Raw genomic sequence first — 20,733 nt, forward strand, 5'->3', positions numbered from 1 at the left:
CTTATGATTTTGCCTTACCGAGATAAAGGAACTGGGGAACCTTGTGCTAGACATAGTATACCAATCCCTTTATTAATTTGTCTTTCTATCCAACTACGTTTTATATCAGATGACAGTGAAGGAGCTTTTACACCAACTGGATCTATAGAAAATTAGTTTAACTTTAAAGAAAACCACTATCAATAGTATATTATTTCAAACCTGAATGCTGGGATAGGATATCCTTGTGCGTCACATAATAAATCCAAGTCAGCAAAAGACTTCATTTTAAATTTGTATGTTTCTGATTTGGCGGAAAACGCGGGAGATTTTAAGCCCATAGGCTCTAAAAAGTATAGCATCAAAATAAGTATTTAAAATTATTGTATAATGGTCTCACCTGAATTCTGGGACAGGATATCCCTGTGACTGACACAGTATAACAATTGCATTCTTAGAACTTTTTCTTAAACGAGTACCTTCAAAATCTGAAGATAGTGTAGGAGATTTAAATCCTATGGGTTCTGGATACAAATTAAAAAATTACTTGAATGCTTATTTATACAAACCAAGTTAAAATCTGAATGTTGGAAACAAGGTAAGTTTTTTTTAATTTAAAAATAGATAAATTCAAAATTTATAAGCATTTTCAGAATAAAATAATCAAAGTTAAAAATAATTTTAATACACAACAGTATAATTATAAAAAATGTAATACAACATTTTATTTATCATATTCAAATTAACGAAAAATAGACTTCCCAATAAATTAAAAAAGAAAACAATTTTGTCTACCTATGTAAAATTTGAAAATCATAATTTTTACCAATAATTCAATCATATCCCTACATAGAAAGTTAATTGGTCTTATTTAAAAAAATTACTTTGTAGAATTTACTATTTTAAAAATAAACAATACAAAAAATATTTTAACAAAATATGTTTAATAATAGATAATTGCTATTTAGTAATTTTTCTTTTATTACCCAATAGTTAATTCTGGGGCATTTTATTTTTCATAAAAATATGGTTGTTTACATTTTTTTTGTGTTTTATCATATTGACTGCTATATTAATTTAATTTTAATTAGAGGTAATTTAAAATTCAAAATTATAAGATTCACAACTAGTTCTCACCTAAAATCGGGTACAGGGTATCCTTGTGATTGACACAATAAAACAATTGGAATGTTAACTCGTTTTTTTAACCCTGTACTAGAAAAATCTGATGATAATGTAGGTGCTTTATAACCAACAGGTTCTGAAAATCCAGTAGGTATATGTTAGTTTTGTATCTTCAAGAAAATTAAATACTATTTTCTTTAAACCCAAATGCCAGTGAAAGATTTACCCATGCGACTATAATGTAGTTCATTAAAAAAAAACCTTTCTACATTTTCAACTACACCCTATATGGAAATATATCTACAACATTCTCTCACCTATGATCAGGAACTGGATATCCTTGAGATTCACACAACAACACGATATCAGATTTAGCCCTACGGTTAAATATAGTTCCTTTTGAATCAGATGAAAAAGCAGGTGATTTTATACCAACAGGATCTATAAATGATTGGATAGACAAAACAATGTAGATATACACGGAAATACATATAAGAACAAAAAATGTATCTTCAGCCAAAATGTCAGAATAAGGTAAGTCCCACTTTGTTTAAGAATAAACATTTTGTGTCTAGAACTATTGAAAAACAGAAATTTTTAAAAATATTTTATGTGAATGAAGACGAGTTAAATATACTAACATTATATTAACATTGTGGAATAATCTCACCTGAAACTTGGGGCAGGGTACCCTTGTGCTGAACATAATACTGATAAATCATTATTAGACCGTTTTCTATACCTTGCACTTTCTGCGTCAGATGAAAATACTGGCGATTTAAGACCTACTGGTTCTATAAATTATACCAAAAGATTTTATTATAAATGCCTAACTGTACCTGAATGAAGGGATAGGATAGCCTTGAGCTTCACAGAGTAAACTTATATTGTGTAAACTTTTTTTCTTGAATCTGGATGTTTCATCCTCGGATGGAAATGTAGGTGCTTTAAGACTATACGGTTCTGGAAGATGTAAATTCAATTTCGAGATTGTCTAGCTTTTTATTTTTATTCCTATTCATTATTTAAACTATAAATTATTAGATAATAATTTTAGCATACTACAAGTATTCATTATCATACAATTAACTTCAGAATTTCGTTACCTGTATTCTGGGACTGGGTACCCTTGTGCCGAGCAAAGTAAAGAAAGATGTTCCAATAAATTTTTAACAAACCAACTGGACTTTGAAGAAGACGGAAATGTAGGAGACTTGAATCCTACAGGTTCTGTTTTATCCCAAAATATATAAAGAATAAGTCGATAAAATATTTTACCTGAATGTTGGTACACCATATCCCTGTGCCAAACATAATAAACTAATACTTTGATCCATTTTTTTTATGTAGGTAACAGATTTAGCTTCTGATGGAAAACTCGGAGCTTTTAAGCCAATAGGTTCTATAATCGAAACCAAGAAATATCATTATACTCATAAAAATAATTTTTGAAATGAAACAAGTTTATGTTTAAACAGGGGTCTCTGCTAATTGCATTAAAGCTCAAGACTATTGCACTTTAATTATAGTTCAAATATTATTAATTAATTCAAATTACAAGATTTATACCTATACGCGGGAACTGGATAACCTTGCGCTGGACACAACATGTCTACACTTTGCAATAACCTTGATTTGAAAGATTCTGCCATCATTGGAAATTTAGGTGCAGTCGAACTTACTGGTTCTAATATTTTTTTAGAAGAACAATTTAATTTAGGTTTTTATAATGTCCTACCCACCTTGAAATTGGTACAGGGTACCCTTGTGAAGGACAAAGCATATCAAATGAACTATAACATTGAATTTTAAATCCTTGAATGTTTGTTGTTGACGAGAATTTTGGAGCAATACTAGTAATGGGATCTAAAATAAAATAAAATGTAAGACTACATATTATATAGAATAGTAATTATTGTAAAAATACATTGAAAGTTTGCTATATAATTTTCATAATTTAAAATTTAATTAAGTTTAACTAGTTTTCCTAACCTTTATACCGATGTGTTTTATTGAATTTATTCTATTCAAATTCTAGTCCTTACCTGTATGATGGTACTGGATGACTTTGAGCAGAACAAGTTAACACAAGACTTTGTCCAGATCTGAACTGATAACTCTTACCAGTTTCCAAAGAAGCAAATTTTGGAGATGAACTACCAACGGGGTCTAAGAAGTGATAAAGTATTTTCTAATGTCAGGATAATAGAAAAATGAAATAACTTAATTTGTATCAATATTTTATTTGATTTAATACTTTGCACAGCTGACTCGTGCTTTAATGTGTCGCAGGGGTACCCTATCCCAACATTCAGGCTTCATTTTCAAACACATATTTTTCAGTAAGCCAGTTTTTTTTCATTTTGACAGAATAAAATATTTTTCATTTCTTCATATGCAGTACAAACATTATTGTGTTAAATAAATAAAGTAATACAATTATTATAATTAAATAATCAATAATCATTATATTATAACTTGAAAACTGGACAAACTAAAAAATATGTGTTTGAATATATTATTAAATTAAAAATATAATATTAAAAAAGTAATACTATTAGACCATTGATGCATTTAATATTGAATATGAAAAATATGTTTAAACATTTTATTTATATAAAAACATTAAAATAAATGCAACAATGATCTTATTATATTATTTATTAAACCAAATAGCTAAATTACAATTCTTAAAATAACGAAATAATACATAATAAAAACTACGACATTAAAAAATAGTTTATATTTGGATTGATTTAAAATTAAAAATTCTATTTGTTATTATTATCTTTAACTCACAAAATTAAGAAAGAATAATAATTTAGCTATTGGGATTACACTAAGCAAAATATATTGGTAAATTATATTGAACAAATCATAAAAAAAATTAGAAACACTAGAAAGTTATGCGTATAAATATTTGCCAAAAGTTGTCATTTGAATTTATTATTTATTTAATTTGTTTGACAACTTCAAAAATACATAAAATAAAATGTATTTGTTATAAACAAGAATAAAAATAATTAATATAGAACTTAAAAAAAAATTAATTTGATAGCAATTTTAATTTAAACATAATTACACTAGAAATAATTGGTTTTTGCTTAGAAAATAAAAACTGTTATCATCAAAAGAGTTTTTAATATAAAATATTTAACAATATATTATATATATTACCAATATACTTTTTAGTGAAATTTTAGATAGTTAAATAATATTTTACTAACCTGTAATAACTAATCTTCCTTTAGTAGCACTAAGCCTTGTTTCTCCAGTTAATCTATGTTTAGTTCGACATTGATAAGACTTAGTTCCATCTTCTGGTGTTACGTCACGAATATGCAATTCTCCAGAAGGTAAAACCAAATATTTACCATCTTACAAATTAAAAATTAAAGACAATTAGAATTGATTTGTAGACATTTATTTTGCAGAAGCTTAGTAAAAATATAAAAGAGATTTCAAAAATTATTATGAATTTAATACAATAAAAAATAGATATAAAATGTTAAAGTAAACCATTTTTAATCATTATCAATATTTTATTTTGTTTAAGTTAATATTAATTGATGGTAATGAAATCTCACATAATCGATGCCAAATAAAAATATATGATATTAAGAAAGCGCAACAGTAACAATTTTCACTGTATAGGGAGCTGTAAAAAGGTCAATATAAAAACTTATTTTAAACAAATTAAAAATAGAGATTATTGTATACAAATTATAGAATTGGTGTGTTTAGTGAAATATGATACATGTGGCGCTCTCTTAATATTTATAACAATGAACGAAGTTCGCCAATATAGTTTGTTATATATTTATATATTAAGTTAAATATAATTTAGAATCGATTATTCTCATTTAAAAGCAAAAGCAATGAACAACTGAACAATCATTGAATCTTTATATTGATATAATGAATTTATTACCTACTGTTTAAATAATTAAAAATGAAAATAAATAAATACTATTAATTAATTAAACTGTATCAAAATGTAAAATTATTATGTTTATAGGTCTATTAAATATAAAGTATCCAATTGTTCAGTGTTAACTAACTACGTAACACATTCATTCATCACATTCATTCAGGATTCAGAGGAACATAAAGAAAAATGATAAAAATATTTGGATACAAAAAAGGAAAACCGCAACGTACCCTTGCCTTGTTTATTTTAGTAAAAAACCGAATCTTTTAAAAAATACGAACCTAAAAATAAAACTATAGACGATTAAGAATTTTTTTTTGTATTTCAATACCGTAAGCATGATTTGCATTAATTGAATACTCATCACCACCATCTGAAGTCCAACTAAACACAAACACATAATCGGACACAAAACTAGGGATGTGACATTTCAATATAGCAGTATTTCCACGAAGAACAGATTCATCCATTACATTAACAGTGTAAAGTTGATTGACCACTAAAAAGAGATAACAATTCAGAATAAACAGTCAGACAATTTTTGAAAATACATATACATATAATGAAATGTAGGTACCTATTTAACATCAATGTTTGGTAAACAATAACAGTGAAAAGTATAACAAAAGTTATAGTATACAGTATATTTAATGACATTTTCAACGATGAAATTATATATAACAAATACAGGACGAGAAAAAAAGGAAAATTATGTTATTTGATTACATTTTATAAAGTCTACAATAATAGACATTAATACCAAAGCTTTTATCGGATGATACAAAATATTTGTTTCCAACAGTATCTTCCCAAGAAACAATAGAAACATAATCAGCAACAAATGATGGAACAATACACTTAAAAATTGCAGTGTTTCCCTTGATGACAAACATATCATACAAAATTGCTTCATAATATTGATTTACAGCTGAAATCAACCAATTGAATAATACATTTTCTACATTTAAGTAGACATAGATACATAATCGAAATATGGTTATTAGATATTTACACATCAAAATATAATATAAATAACTATATGCAATTGATTAAATTAAGGCTTGGAGCTGCTAAAATTATATGAAACAGACAGCCAACTTTTTAAAATAAAATTAGGTATTAAAAAGTTTTTTTTACAAATTATATTGTAAAAATATATTGAAATGTCTTGAATAGAATACAAATATATTATTACAGAATTTGAATATGAAAAAAAACTAATTGGTGGAATTTTTTGTGACAGTTATATTTAGACAGGAAATATCAATTTATTCAATACAAACATTATGACATAAGTACGTCGATAATCACGTTCATAATATTATCAAAAATAACTACCATGATCTGTATTTGGAGTAAAATATGTTTCACCGTTAGTAGCTTCCCATGAATCGACATTAACATAGTCAGATACAAATGAGGGTACAGAACATTTAAAAATAGCTGTATTTCCTCTAATTACAAACATATCATAAACTTGAGCTTCATAATACTGGCTCACAACTGAAAAATATGCATTGAAAGTATATAGATGTATATTATATAAGTATACACATGTTAAACTTATGGTTTTGAGAAAACTCGTTCATGGGTTCAGTATAGTAGATGGAAAATAATTGTTTTTTTTTTTTTTGAAAATTGAAATCATACACTCCAAAATATAGGTAACAATTATTATTGTTAACACAAACCCTTATAGAGTTGATTTATAATGTAAGATTCTCCAGACTCGGACACCCACTCTATAATTTCAAGAAAATCTCCAACAAAACTGGGTACTATGCATTTTAATATTGCTGTATTTCCTTTGAGTACAAACTCATCATTAACCCGAAGTTGATATGATTGTTCCACAACTAAATTCATATTTTATTAATATTATTAATAGTATCAACTAAATATTTTTGTTTTGTATAATTGTATTATTCTCAAAGTTGTTATATTAAATAGTTAAGTATAGATATATTTTGTACTGATATCTTTATGATACATTGGATAGGAACTATTATATTTAAATTCAAAATCATTCATATTTCAATCATACACTAAATATTGATTCTAAAAATGTATTGTACCCTGTTTATCAACATTTGAACCGATATTGTTTCCACTATCGTCCACCCATCCTAACACATGAATAAAATCCGCTACAAAACTCGGAACGAGGCATTTCAAAACTACAGAATTTCCTAACAGCACGTATTCGTCAATAACTCTAGTTTGATAAGGCTGATTTACAACTGTATATATATAAAAAAAAACATAAACACATTAATAGGCAAGTGGGCAGAATAATATAGATGGATTCATATTTTTTCGCACACGATTTAGAAAAATATCATAAAATAAAGAATAACGTTTAGTATAATCAAAATTATTGAAATAAATTAAAGATAGGGTTGAAATAAATGCATAGCAGACGCAAGTACATAATAACATATTATATTTAACCAGACTACATTCCATACTACTATGAGTACTATGTCTTATAGGTACCATAATCATTATCGTGATAATACGAATTTCCAGTGGAGTCAACCCAATGAGTTACCGAAACAAAATCAGCAACGAAACTTGGTATTTCACATTTCATAATGACGCTATTACCTCTGATGACGTACTCGTTATCAGCCTCGACTTCATACGACTGATGAACAACTAGCAAAAATATATTATATGCCTATGATTAACACACGCATTAACAAACATAAGACAAATACATTTTTTAATTGGTCGTGAACATAGAAATAAATGTTTTGACTGCGAATAATTGTTAACTATTAATATTGCATATTGGATGTTAGGATATCTAGACAAATATTCGAAATAATAATCCTTATTATATTATTAAGGACTCTTACAATTATTATTATTCGCATTAAATAACGTATGAGCAGTAAAAGTAGTATCATTGTCAGCTATCCAAGCATCCACTGAGACAAAATCGGCAACAAAACTTGGGATTTTGCATTTAACTATCGCGGTGTTACCACGTATTACATACTCATTTTCAGCTTCAGTGACATAATTTTGAACTACCACTGTAAAATAATTAACACTTTTGCAAGATAAACAAAAAATAATTTAGCCTATATAAAAACTACCTATACAAGAAAGATGAAATCTGATGTATTTTGGATCATATATAAGGATTACAATTATACAGACATATTTTAAAAAGCATAATCTCTTTCTAAGATTTTTCATCAGGGAATTTGTTTACTTTCACTTGAATCCCTAGTAAACGTTTGCCCTTCACTCGTCACCCAAGATTCGACAGTAATAAAATCGGCTACAAACGACGGCACGCTACATTTTAGTATAGCCGAGTTTCCTCGTATTATATACTCTGTAGGCATCAATTCGGACTCATAATTCTGATTCACAACTATTTATAAAAACAGTGAAGTATAAGTATTAAAAAAAAATAAACGTGTACCTAAATATAAAGCCGAAGGATTTCAATATAATTATAAAGGAGTTTTTAGTGTTCATTAGAACGCAATACACTCATTCAATAGGTACGACTATGTTCAAATTACTATAGGTACCATATCTATCACTTAAATGACGGTATTCTTGACCATCAGAAGATATCCAAGATTCAATTGAAACGAAATCTGTTACAAAACTAGGCACTTTGCATTTAATCACTGCAGTGTTACCAAGTATTACATATTCATCTTCGGCTCCAGTAATATAATTTTGCAATACAACTATAAAAATATAATAAGTACTTCATCCTATCAATATAGGTACGCTTAAAATAAAAGTGAAATGTAAATAATCAATACCTAATACTTAATAGATTTTTTCTATAAGTATAAACTACAATGAAAAGTAATGTCCGACTTAATTATCAAAATATAATTTTCATACTATTTTAAACACACAAAAACCTAGCCTAACCTACACAACGACCATTTCAATATACTATTATTTAAACGTATAAAATATTTCTGGTTAATTCTTGAGAAAAAAACAATTTTAAATAGTAAATAATATAATATTATTAGGGTTTAAAATGTTAACTTTTCGAAATAAAAACTAAACAATCAAAGGTATATTTTAAACTTAAAGATGTTGGGTTTGAGGAATTGATGGAGTTAGTATGTATATTGTATACAGTATAGTCGATCGGGCATTGAAAAAAACATGATCTACCTACCATAATTATTATTTAAATTATGATATTCTTGGCCATCAGAGGATATCCAAGAATTTACAACAACGAAATCAGCCACAAACGAAGGAATAGTGCATTTTAATATAGCTGTATTACCACGTATCACGTACTCTGTTATCACTTCTGAAGCATACATCTGGTTAACAACTTAAGAGAAAATAAATCTATTACACGCAAAGAAATTAGTTAAAAAGAATAAATTAGTAACAATTGCATTGAAATACAATAACTTATTTAATATTGCACTTTGTTCTACGATGTTCACAAAAATAATAAAACTTCAAAATGTTCAAAAACTGAACCAATATTACTTCCTCCAGAAATAATACCTAAACATTTTAATATTTATCACAAAGGTACGTTTATAGTCTATACATGGATATCATTTTAAAATGAATTTTTGTGATTTATAAAATGCATCAAAATCTTATTAATAAAAATACCTTGAGTATTATCATGATGAAATATATTATACTCGTTTTCTGTATTATCGTTCCACGATAAAACTGTCACAAAATCGGCTACAAATGATGGTATACTGCACTTTATAACAGCTGAATTACCCCTGATCACATGTTCATTATTTACCTCTACCACATAATTTTGCGTGACCACTGATCGTAAAAAAAAAGATAATAGTTTTAATATCCACATTTAGATTTTAATCGAAGCGCTAACTTGAATAGTAAAATATTAAGAGATTAAAAAATTGCGTGTAGATTAGCAACGAGGGAATTTGTATTAAGTGTTTGTTCAGTATATTGTGTAAAACAAAGAACGACAACCTGGAGTATGATAGTGAGTGGAAGATTTAGTATAGCAGTACAATAATTTAAATTGAATGACACATATTCTCTTCATACACACATATGGTCTAATTTGCAAATACCATGGGTAGATTGGGTTGACATAGAGGGGAACACATTTCCGGCGTCGTCTTGCCATGATATAACAGACACAAAATCGGCAATGAAAGGCGGGATACCACATTTTAATACTACAGAATTGCCTCTAATGACATATTCCAAGCCGACATCACTTCTGTATGGTTCTTGTACCACTAAAATAATTCTTATTTATTTTATAAATTAGCAACAATAAATTAATAAATAATATAATTATTCACTAAATAATTATTAAAATCTTCATAATTTAACAAATTATTAGTGTGTTTGATAACTCAATACCTACTACTAACAATTTTTAAATAGTAATAAAGTTGTAGGATTTTGAAAAGGATTACAAATTTAGACTCAAACAATCGTATAGATTTAAAACCTTTTGTAGATACCATAATCGGTAGCTCCATTTTCATTGATGCTGTAGTAATTATTACCAGCGTCATCGATCCAAGAAATTACATTAACAAAATCTGCTACAAAAGGCGGAATACTGCATTTGAATAATAACGAGTTTCCCCTGATCGCATATTCTGGGCTAACATCACTTCTATACGGTTCTCCGATAACTAAGATCATTTATTATGTTAGGTATAACAAACCATTAATCAATGGATAGAAAAGAAATTTATCACACTAAAAATACTAGGATGTATGTATCAATAATCGTTCAATTCACCACAAAACCATTAAATTAAATACCATGATTATTTAATGAGTTTACGGGGTTTTCTTCAATTAATGATGGTTCGTATACATTCCCACTATTATCCTGCCAAGATACAACAGTCACAAAATCTGCGATAAATGGTGGTATGCTACATTTTAATACAACCGAGTTACCCCGTATAACGTATTCATTATTCACTTCACTTCTGTACGGTTCTTCTATAACTAAATAGACAATACAAAATGAAAACGTTACACGTTACGACAAAAATCTGATTTTAATAGGATTTCATCAAAAATGCATTAGGAATTTTTTCATATTGTACTAGTCACTAGATAATATTATATTATAGTCATGACCATAAAATACCATAATCTATTCCAGGGTAAAAATTGTCACCCTTATCAGTACTCCAGGATAATACAATAACAAAATCGGCGACAAATGATGGAATACCACATTTCATTACAACTGAATTGCCTTTTATCACTGGTTCTTTATTTACGTCAACTTCATAATATTGACTTACAGCTATAGCAAATTAAATAATTAATAAACTTTTCGTCTGTACACAGTACACACAAACATAATTTAACTCAATGGGCATATTATTGGGTGTAATTTTATAAAAGGTTAGATAGGAAACACTGGCACTTTCAATTATAAAATCAATTTTAATTAGGTTTAAATCCATTAAATTCACACCACCAAATTAATACCATTATCGTCGCCTGGATAATATACATTGCCATTATCAGTATGCCATGATATAACGGTTACGAAGTCTGCGACATACGACGGAGTTTCACATTTCATAATCACAGAGTTTCCACGAATCGCGTAGGCTTTATTTACATCAGTGTCATAAAACTGTGTAACAACTATAAGAAACAGTATATTATATCAGAGTAGGTAATAGATATTTTTTGAATATATAGGGGTGAAACATTTTAAACGTGTTTGGAAAGGGTAAAAAATATGAGTGGCTATTCATGTTTATTAATCTGGATACTTGACACATATATGAACTATGAAGTACTAAGTTACTGTGACGCTGTACATTATTATTCTCGGATCTAGAGCATCACGTACACAGAATAAATCATTACAATTTAAAAGTAAACTTAAATCGACTGAAAATTTGTAAAATGTATTCAACATTTGGAAATGAATCTAGGAAGAACACATTCGAAATTTTAACACACTAATCTTCCTACCGTAATCAGATCCTAAAATATATTCTGAATCTTCAGTAATCCATGATATAACATGTACGAAGTCAGATACATACGAAGGAACTTGACATTTCATTACAGCTGAATTGCCTTTAATAGCAAATTCTTTAATTACGTCAATTTCGTAATTCTGTGCGACAACTAACAAAATACCAAACATATTATAAACAACCAATATAACTATAACAATACATTAGTATATAAAAAAATCCAATAGTTGGGTAGGTACATATATCATCAGCTGTAAAGAAAAAGTCATATTAATATTAAACAGGGTATAAATGTATAGTATATTATCAAAAATAAAGTTTAAATTGATACATCATATTACGTAATAGGTACGTATTTATAAATAAAATACCTACTTTTTTGTTTTATTAGTAACTCATTTCATATAGTTTTTTTAAACGAAATCGAAAAATATATATTACCTAAGTCTCTGCCTCTATATATGAACTATATCGACTAGTTTAAGGCAAAATAAGTTAAGCGACATGATACCACTAGCCACTTGAAACATCGATATCATTTGGTGGGTGAGTCAATTTAGTGCCCCCTCTCGAAATATCGGTTTGGAAATTGGATATTCCCTTGTCAAAGGCATGAATCAGCATTAAAAATTACAATCCGTTAACATTAAAATAGGTACATATAAGATATAAGAAATAATATATTTTAACAATAAATAATATGACACACATTTATTTAAAAAAAAAATTATATTTTCGTTTATTGATTCATAAAAAGTCGCTCAACCTCTTTTGTATACAACTAGTCAGCATATTATACTGTAATCATACTTCATAGTATTCATACTATGGGTTTTGGGTGTTTCACCTCCCCCCCTCCCCCCTAATAAATATATTGTTTATAGGGTTCGGGAATGCTTGAATGTTTTATTGTAGTGGTCGTAATTAAATACAAAGTTTGAATTTGCATATTTGTGCATATTGTGCATTTTTTTAACTTAAATGTAGGTACGTACATACAATTGTCGGGAAAAATCATATTTGGATAACATTGAAAAATATCTTAAAAGGCGCTAATTTTGAGATTTGGGGAGCCTAAAGCCTAAAACCATACTATTATAAAATTGAATAAGCTTAAAAATATTTAGTAAATGTTTGGGAGGGCTGTTAAAGTTGTTGGTGGAGCTTGGCTACAGTTGGCTCTATTTTCGCATATGGCACGTAAGATTTTATAAGTCTCTATATGACAAAACTGTGTTAAGACTATAATTGACATTTAGATTCTAGATTGTACGAAAAAATGAAAATCAGTAGATATGTATTCGCTTATCACGGTGTTCGCATATCACGTTATTCGTCATTACTTATTTATTAACCTAGTATTTTATGCCAGTGTTTTTAAAAATTAAGTTGTTTTATTTCACAATAGTTTAAAAATGTCCAGAACATGCAATAGTGTCCTCTGTCCATCATATTAATCAATATAGGTACCTACCTATATTCAAATTAGTAAACCCGTATATAAATTATTTTTATCAAGTTTATATACCTACTTATTTTTTAGTTATTTATTACCAAAATTGTAATATGTTTTATGCATTTATCAAAAATAATATAAAAATGTAGCTGCATATATTTAAGCATATTTTGACTGCATATTTCGATAATTTTTAGTGCAACAAGTCAAGTCCCGAACCCTAAATTTATTTATATACGAAAACTGTAAAAACTTGGTTTTCATCTATACTTAAACACCCCCCATTTCATAATCCTGGCTACGCCACTGATTCATACCATTCTCTTATACATTTTTAAAGCTGAAACTTTGAGAAAACGTATGTCTCATCTGTATACCTACATATATGTATATAGGTTAATGTTAATTTATTTATTATAATGGTACTTGGTATATTTACTTTTAAAAACTCTGAACGCGTCGAAAATAACCCTGTGAATAGTTTTGGAAATGTTCCCAATTCCAGAAAACAAAAAAATAATTTATAGTTATCAAGCTCTCAAAATACTAACTAAATGTTTACTAACCTCATATATTAATATTTAATACAATATCAACTGTAACAAGGACCTAATAAGTGATATAAAATAATAATACAATAATAATAATAATAGTAGCAATTAGAGACAAAATTAAAAGAATTTATAGTATATGTGTTAATGTGTTAATGTGTTGGTACATAATGTCATAAAAGTTTATATCAAATTTCTTAATACTTTTAATATTAAAACTTGTGAAATATTTTATAGAGAAAAATGTATCCGTATTTAATAATCCCATATTACTAACAAAAAGAAAATTTAATGTAACCAAGCAGATATAGGTGTTCAAATTATTGTATGAATAATCGGATTAGTTAAAAAATGGCAACAATAAAATTATACAAATTAAAATATTAAAATTATTAGAATTATATAAAACGTACAAATTATTCTGTATAATATATTTTAACTCCAACCATTTTTATGTTATTATTATTTTTTTTAAATATTTTATATGTTTATATTAAATACTTTAATTCTGTATTTTACTTATTTTATTAAATTATTTTACTTCAAATATATAATTTAATTAAATTAAATAAGTTTGTTTAAAAAATTAATTTCAGTTTACATACCAGCTCGAACATTTACATCCCTAGAATGTATTACACCGACACGATTCTTAGCCATACAAATATAAACTTGGGCATGTACTTCTTGCTTATAATCTTCTGCTCGAAAAGGTGGAAATACCAAATTTCCATCTCCTTTGACCTATACAAATATTAGACAATTAATTAAAACCAAAAACATATCTTTCTTAGCATTTTATAAAAGGAGGCACCTGGAGCTGGTATTAATAGCGATAACCAATAGGAACGATTGGTTTGTCAGACAACTATTTTTAAGAATAGTCAATAATATAATAAGTGTAATATAGATACAGCGTATAGGTACGTAAAATGTATGGCTTATATTATTATGTGTACATTCATAAGAGTTTTATTTGAATTTTTATCACTGTTTTGTATAAGCAACAATACCTCTTTCTAAAGGTTTGGATTTTTATTTCAAAATATCTTGTAGGTATTCATGCCTTAACTAAAAGCTCTATAATCAGATCGGTTTTAAATCAGATAAATGCATACCTATATCATATTCATTGAATATCTGAAAACAGTAGATACAGCGTTAAAAACCGTTAAGATTACTCAAATTTCACTGAATGTTTATATTGTCATTTTCTAGGGAGCATACAATTTTGAAAATATTTTGACTCGTTTTGAGCTGTTTACGGACTATTTCAAATTTCAATTCTTTAGCTTTTTTTTCTATAAATATCAATAAAATTATATAAATTGTTTTGCCAAAAAGTGTGAAACTTTAATACAGAGTTCCTGATAATAGGTATATTGTTAAAATAGCAGATGAAAAATACTAAAATACATGGGCATGTTTTTTTTTTTATAATCATTTAAAGTTCAAATTTTTACGAAATTTATCAAATTGAAAATTTACAAATTTTTTTTTTTTTTTATTGGGTAACCCGCAGCAACATTGGCCATTGGGTGTGGGGAAGAGCACTGTAGGTTTTAAATTGGGTAGGTTGGTACACGTGTGTGTTGTGTTTTGGCAGAACTTCTACCGTGCCCCGGGAGGGGGGGATGGCGGCACATGTTCTCCGGACACCGTGACTTGCCCAAAGAAAAATGCCGCCCACGGCCGAGGTATCGAACTCGGGTCGGCTGCGTCGCAGCCGACGCCTTAGTCCGCTCGGCCACTCCGTCCCCAATTTACAAATTATTTTGTAGTTAAAAATGTATAAAATGTTCAACTTTTACAGCTGATTGAAAATTTAAAACAAGGATTCACGTAAATAGGTTATACATTATAAATTACATTATTCACAATATCATGAAATATACTTGGTAATATAATAGCTGACTGACCGTCTTCCCTCAGAATCGTTTTTCTTTTAGAATGATATTATATTATTGAACTTAAATTTAACACCGTCCTTTACAGTGACCCACTTGGAATCTACTGTACAGCAGAGCGACACCCACTTGCCCACATTTTTTTTATTAATATATTTGTTTATAAAATATATAGGTACTGTTTTTCCTATACATTTGTTAAGTGTTATGAATTAAATTTTTCATTATAATATATAATACGTACATCGTAAGTATGTTCTATATTAGCATAATATTATATATTATATTATATAAATTATGCCAGCTTATTGGTTATATAGCGTACCCTGCGTACCTACTTCATATATTTATTTTTTATTTACTGTTGTTTATTTTATCCCAACAAAAACAATTCCAAACTACGTGTAAAAATACGCTAAGTATAAAAAATGAACTTAAAGTTGTGATATAATTGTATAGCTTAGTCTTTGAACTATAGATATAATTTATGTTAAGAGGACGCCACACGGATATTTGTTGTCTCTGTCGTACAAGTGTGTAACATAACAAATTTACGCTAAGTAGATCACGTTTAGCTCCGTTAGTTTAAAAATTAGAGTGAATCGTCCTATTATGAAACTTTATGGTAAGAACGTATGCTGGATTTTTACGATACTTCAATTTTTTAGCAAGTTATGCGTAAATAATATAGCGTAAATTAAAAATGCTCATAACTCACTTAAAAACCGAATAGTCGTAAAAAATAAAAAAACCAATATACGAACACAGATAATGTTTTATTACCATCAACTTTCATAATAGGTCGATTCACTCTAATTTTTACGAAGGAGACAATAAATATCCGTGTGGCGTCCTCTTAAATAATTGAACTTAGATTGGTGACTTTATGACACTAGATTAGTATTACACTACCTATTACAATGATGGTAGACTATATTATGATGTAGGTACTCATATCATGCTATAGTATTTTTTGAATGTTAACTTAAGTCACCAAGCTATTTTCAATTATTTAGCAGACTATTTTAACATAAATTATATCTATATATAGTTCAAAGACTTAGCTATGAAATATCTCAACTTTTTTTTAGTCTTTTAAGTCTTTTTTTTAACTTGCCTTTGGTGTCGGGAATATTATATCTAGTAAAATGTTGAAAACACGGTTCAATAATTATTTCTAGTTGAATCATTTGAAAAATACAGCAATACAGCATACATAATATCTACGTGAAATTTTCAATTAAATGATAGTATTTTCAAATTTCATTATTTAACTATAACAAGTTTACTATGCTTTCTCAAGAAATGTTTTTCGTGAATCATGTTGCCTCCTGTAATTATATTCGGAAAGTTTTCACGTGTTGTATTGCTTATGTGTGCATTTTAAGGCACATTAAATATTGTACAGTAGATAACATCAGTGGCATACTAGCATAGTGGTGTAACTCGGAGCAGTCAGAAAACTCACGGTGGCCCGTGTGGTAGCTAGCCCAAGTGGTTATTAAATTTTTATGATTTTCATATCACCAGTAATTATTTGAGTACCCATTAGACAATAATTTCAGTATTTTATATATTAGTACTTCTATCTAGAAATTTAAAAATGTAATTTATTTTTTGGTCTACGGCCTACCAGGGATCACTCTGGAATGAATAAGAAGATCTAATATAATATAGGAATCATTTTGTTATCATATGGAATGTTTCTACCAAAGTACTTAATTACATAGACAAGATTACAAAATTCTAAGAAAAATATCCATTGCCATCTACTTCGTCCTATCAAACATAGGTGTAGGTGTGAAAACTAAAAATGATACTGTCTAAAACTGTGATTTTATCATACTTTTCATAAATTGTTAAATAAAATTGATTCTTACTTGTCGTAAACCAGGTACGTCTCCGACAGCAGTACCATCAGCACGTATCCAAATAATCTCAGGCCTGGGACTTCCTCTAGCAGTACACTCAACGATAGCTCCGGTAGTATTTGAAAAATCTACTCTGTTTTCAGGTTCTTTGATGAACATTGGTCCCATGGTCGTATCATCTTCACACAAAACTATAAAAATTTAAAATAAGAAAAAAATAGTTTTGTATAGGTAATTGTTGTTCATTTTCAGTAGGTCTATACAATAATAAATTATAAGTGCACAATTTTAAACAACTCATTAAATTGTAGATATCTTTTAATTTGATTAATAGGTACCTATATATCATTAGGTATTGTCGTATTGACTATATTATAAGATTTGATATTTTAATATAAGTATAGATAACGTTATTTATAAGTTCATTGTAGTATATTTAATTGGTAAATGTTCAAAATAATAAATCTTTATGTAATGAACTTGGATTGTTAAATTTTAAACTTAATAAACGATATAGTAAACTTACTATGAGCTTCAGTCCAAATTGTTTTTACGAATGTGAAGACTTATAATTGTATTAAAATAAATATATGTATTCCATACAGTAATCAGAATAAAAATCTCCAGGAAAAAAAATCCCCCGACAAACAACCCCGGAAAAAACCCCCGACCCTAGGAAAAAAAACCGGGTCGAGGTAAACGAAGCGAGTTGAGTTTCGTCACTTAATCAATGTGCATTATCCTTGGCTTAAAAACTGTTGTAGCTATTTGACAATATTTACAAACGTCCTACATTGCGATATATTAAAGTTTATATTTTTCAAGAATGATAATGTATTATGAAAGTTATATGAAGTTACAAATGCATTACAAGAAAGAACTCGTATGTTTTATACTGTAATAGTCAGTACAATAGGATCTTTTGATATTTTTGATGTACTATGATTACATTTATACGCCTTTGTTAAGTTTTTAGATTTAATTCATAAGGAGGAAGTTAAAACTTAAACTATATAATTTTATAAGATCGTTTTATCAAATTATAAGCTATAAACTATCCATTAAAATATTTTCCAATACGATTATATATTATTTATTATTTTACTTTTCTATTTTGTCATTAAAAATTAATTCAAGGAATAATAACACTCTCGATAATATACAGTCGATAATAACAATAACTCAAATGTCAAATAAAATAGAAATAAATTAAAAATACTTAAAGAGGGGCAAAAAAAAATCAGAGTTATCGAGGTTTTTGAGTAATTGAGATTCCAGTTATCGATACTTAAGAGGCCTCAACACCCACGTCTTTTTTTGTCAATAACTACTGTTTCTGGTTCCAACGATACGTGTCGACAATTATCACGATTTTCATTCTGAAAAAATATTCGGATTGTCCGTTTTATATACCAAGGGAACAATCGAGCCACATTTTTAATTTTTATAATTTAAATTACAATAAATACTGTAATATAATCAAAAAATTTAGAATTTCCAACTTAAATATTTAATTAACTATAGTCAGGAGAATAAAAAGTGGCCGCTGATGCGTATACTTCTGGTGGTGAATTTCTGTGATGGTTTCGCAGCACGCGTATTTTGAAGTATTAGATTTAGATATTACCTAGTATAAATGTGTTATAGAATGATGTTGTACATGATTTTTAGTGTCCCTGCTTTCCGGAGAAAAAAAAGGTTGCTAACATCCTTTTCATTCTCCCGACTTTAAATGCAATTTTAAAAATGTGCCTCGATCGAACACTCGTACATGTTGTGGAAAAAAAGAATATTTTGTCAGAATGCAAATCGAGGTAATCGTTGCGACGTATTGTTGGAATTAGAATCGTATGTTGGAGTGAAAAATAAATATTTTTTCATGATCACAATATTACATACTGACATGTGCGTGCGAGAGCCCTCCGTACCGCTACAATTGACCCGCATGGACTCCATACACACTAATAATCATTTACGACTAACACATATTATATTTCGGGTGGCGACGACGAGATTAGAAATTGCCTACATGGTTCTCCTTAAATCAATGCTATATTAAGCCCCTGAAGTGTATAAAATATAATTTCATTTCTAACAGTAAAAATTGAGATGAAAAAACTATGTATCGTATTGTAGAAGATGCCTTCTAGATGTTACCATGTAAGTAATTAAACAATTATAAAATTATTGTTTAAAAAAAACTTCAAATTTACTAAATCGTAGGTAAAGAAATTCTGCATAAAAATACCTTAAAAGTTAAAGTAGAAATAAATTGAAAATTTCGTCAAAAATAAATTATATTTTATTATAGGTAGGTACTATAAAATAATAATAAATATTAGTTTAAAAAAATGTATTGAACTAATAACAGTAAACAGTAAAGTATAATGATGACAAATACCTAAAATATTTAAATAAAAACCATAGGATTACATTATAATATAACCGGTCATTATTGAATTAAATTATTATGAACACATGTTCTCTGTATGAGGTAACAGACACATACAAATAACACGTGTTTGAAATATAAATGAAGTACACTATTCGGATCAAGAAATCGACATTTAATTTTTAAACGAGTTACAATTATTTAAGACTTCGTATTTAGTAATCTAAGTTGTAGACAAACGGGATAGGAATTTTCTATAAATAAACAGTGGTGGTATATGCTAGGTATATACATGTTAGGATAGATATACAAGAAATAAGGATATTTAAATAAATGTCAAGTAAATTTAGTTCTAAAACCTAACCACATATGCCTACAATAAATTGAATATAAGGTACTATTATAGCTAATAAAATAGATTTACATTAACCTTTATTTTAATATAATCCATATCCTAGTCTGTACGATTTTACCCACTAATTTCATTATAATTTAACTATTAAATTAATTGTATATTATATACTCGTTATTTACATCATAT

General features: G+C 27.7%; 1 protein-coding gene across 50 annotated transcripts in view; it reads right to left on the reverse strand.

Annotated features, from left to right (window-relative positions):
* The window catches only part of LOC132940534 (cell adhesion molecule Dscam2), a 69,745-nt gene that overhangs the window by 34,717 nt on the left and 14,295 nt on the right, over positions 1-20,733 (reverse strand). For 4 of the 50 annotated variants that reach the window (XM_061008236.1, XM_061008210.1, XM_061008251.1 and 1 more), the window contains exons 2-5: positions 17,810-17,991; positions 14,628-14,766; positions 9,204-9,368; positions 4,332-4,481 (exon numbers count right to left, since the gene is read on the reverse strand). In XM_061008236.1, the coding sequence (XP_060864219.1) occupies positions 4,332-4,481; positions 9,204-9,368; positions 14,628-14,766; positions 17,810-17,991 (636 nt within the window). Of the gene's footprint in view, positions 1-18; positions 143-201; positions 326-379; positions 504-1,116; positions 1,241-1,421; positions 1,546-2,210; positions 2,335-2,382; positions 2,507-2,673; positions 2,792-2,846; positions 2,971-3,149; positions 3,274-4,331; positions 4,482-5,366; positions 5,535-6,373; positions 6,539-7,110; positions 7,276-7,531; positions 7,694-8,258; positions 8,424-8,586; positions 8,752-9,203; positions 9,369-10,110; positions 10,282-10,822; positions 11,015-11,159; positions 11,322-11,509; positions 11,672-14,627; positions 14,767-17,809; positions 17,992-20,733 lie in introns of all 50 variants that reach the window. The other 46 variants (XM_061008218.1, XM_061008214.1, XM_061008208.1 and 43 more) reach the window with 32 other exon arrangements.

The sequence above is a fragment of the Metopolophium dirhodum genome, chromosome 3 (genome assembly GCF_019925205.1).
Source record: "Metopolophium dirhodum isolate CAU chromosome 3, ASM1992520v1, whole genome shotgun sequence".
Taxonomy (NCBI): domain Eukaryota; kingdom Metazoa; phylum Arthropoda; class Insecta; order Hemiptera; family Aphididae; genus Metopolophium; species Metopolophium dirhodum.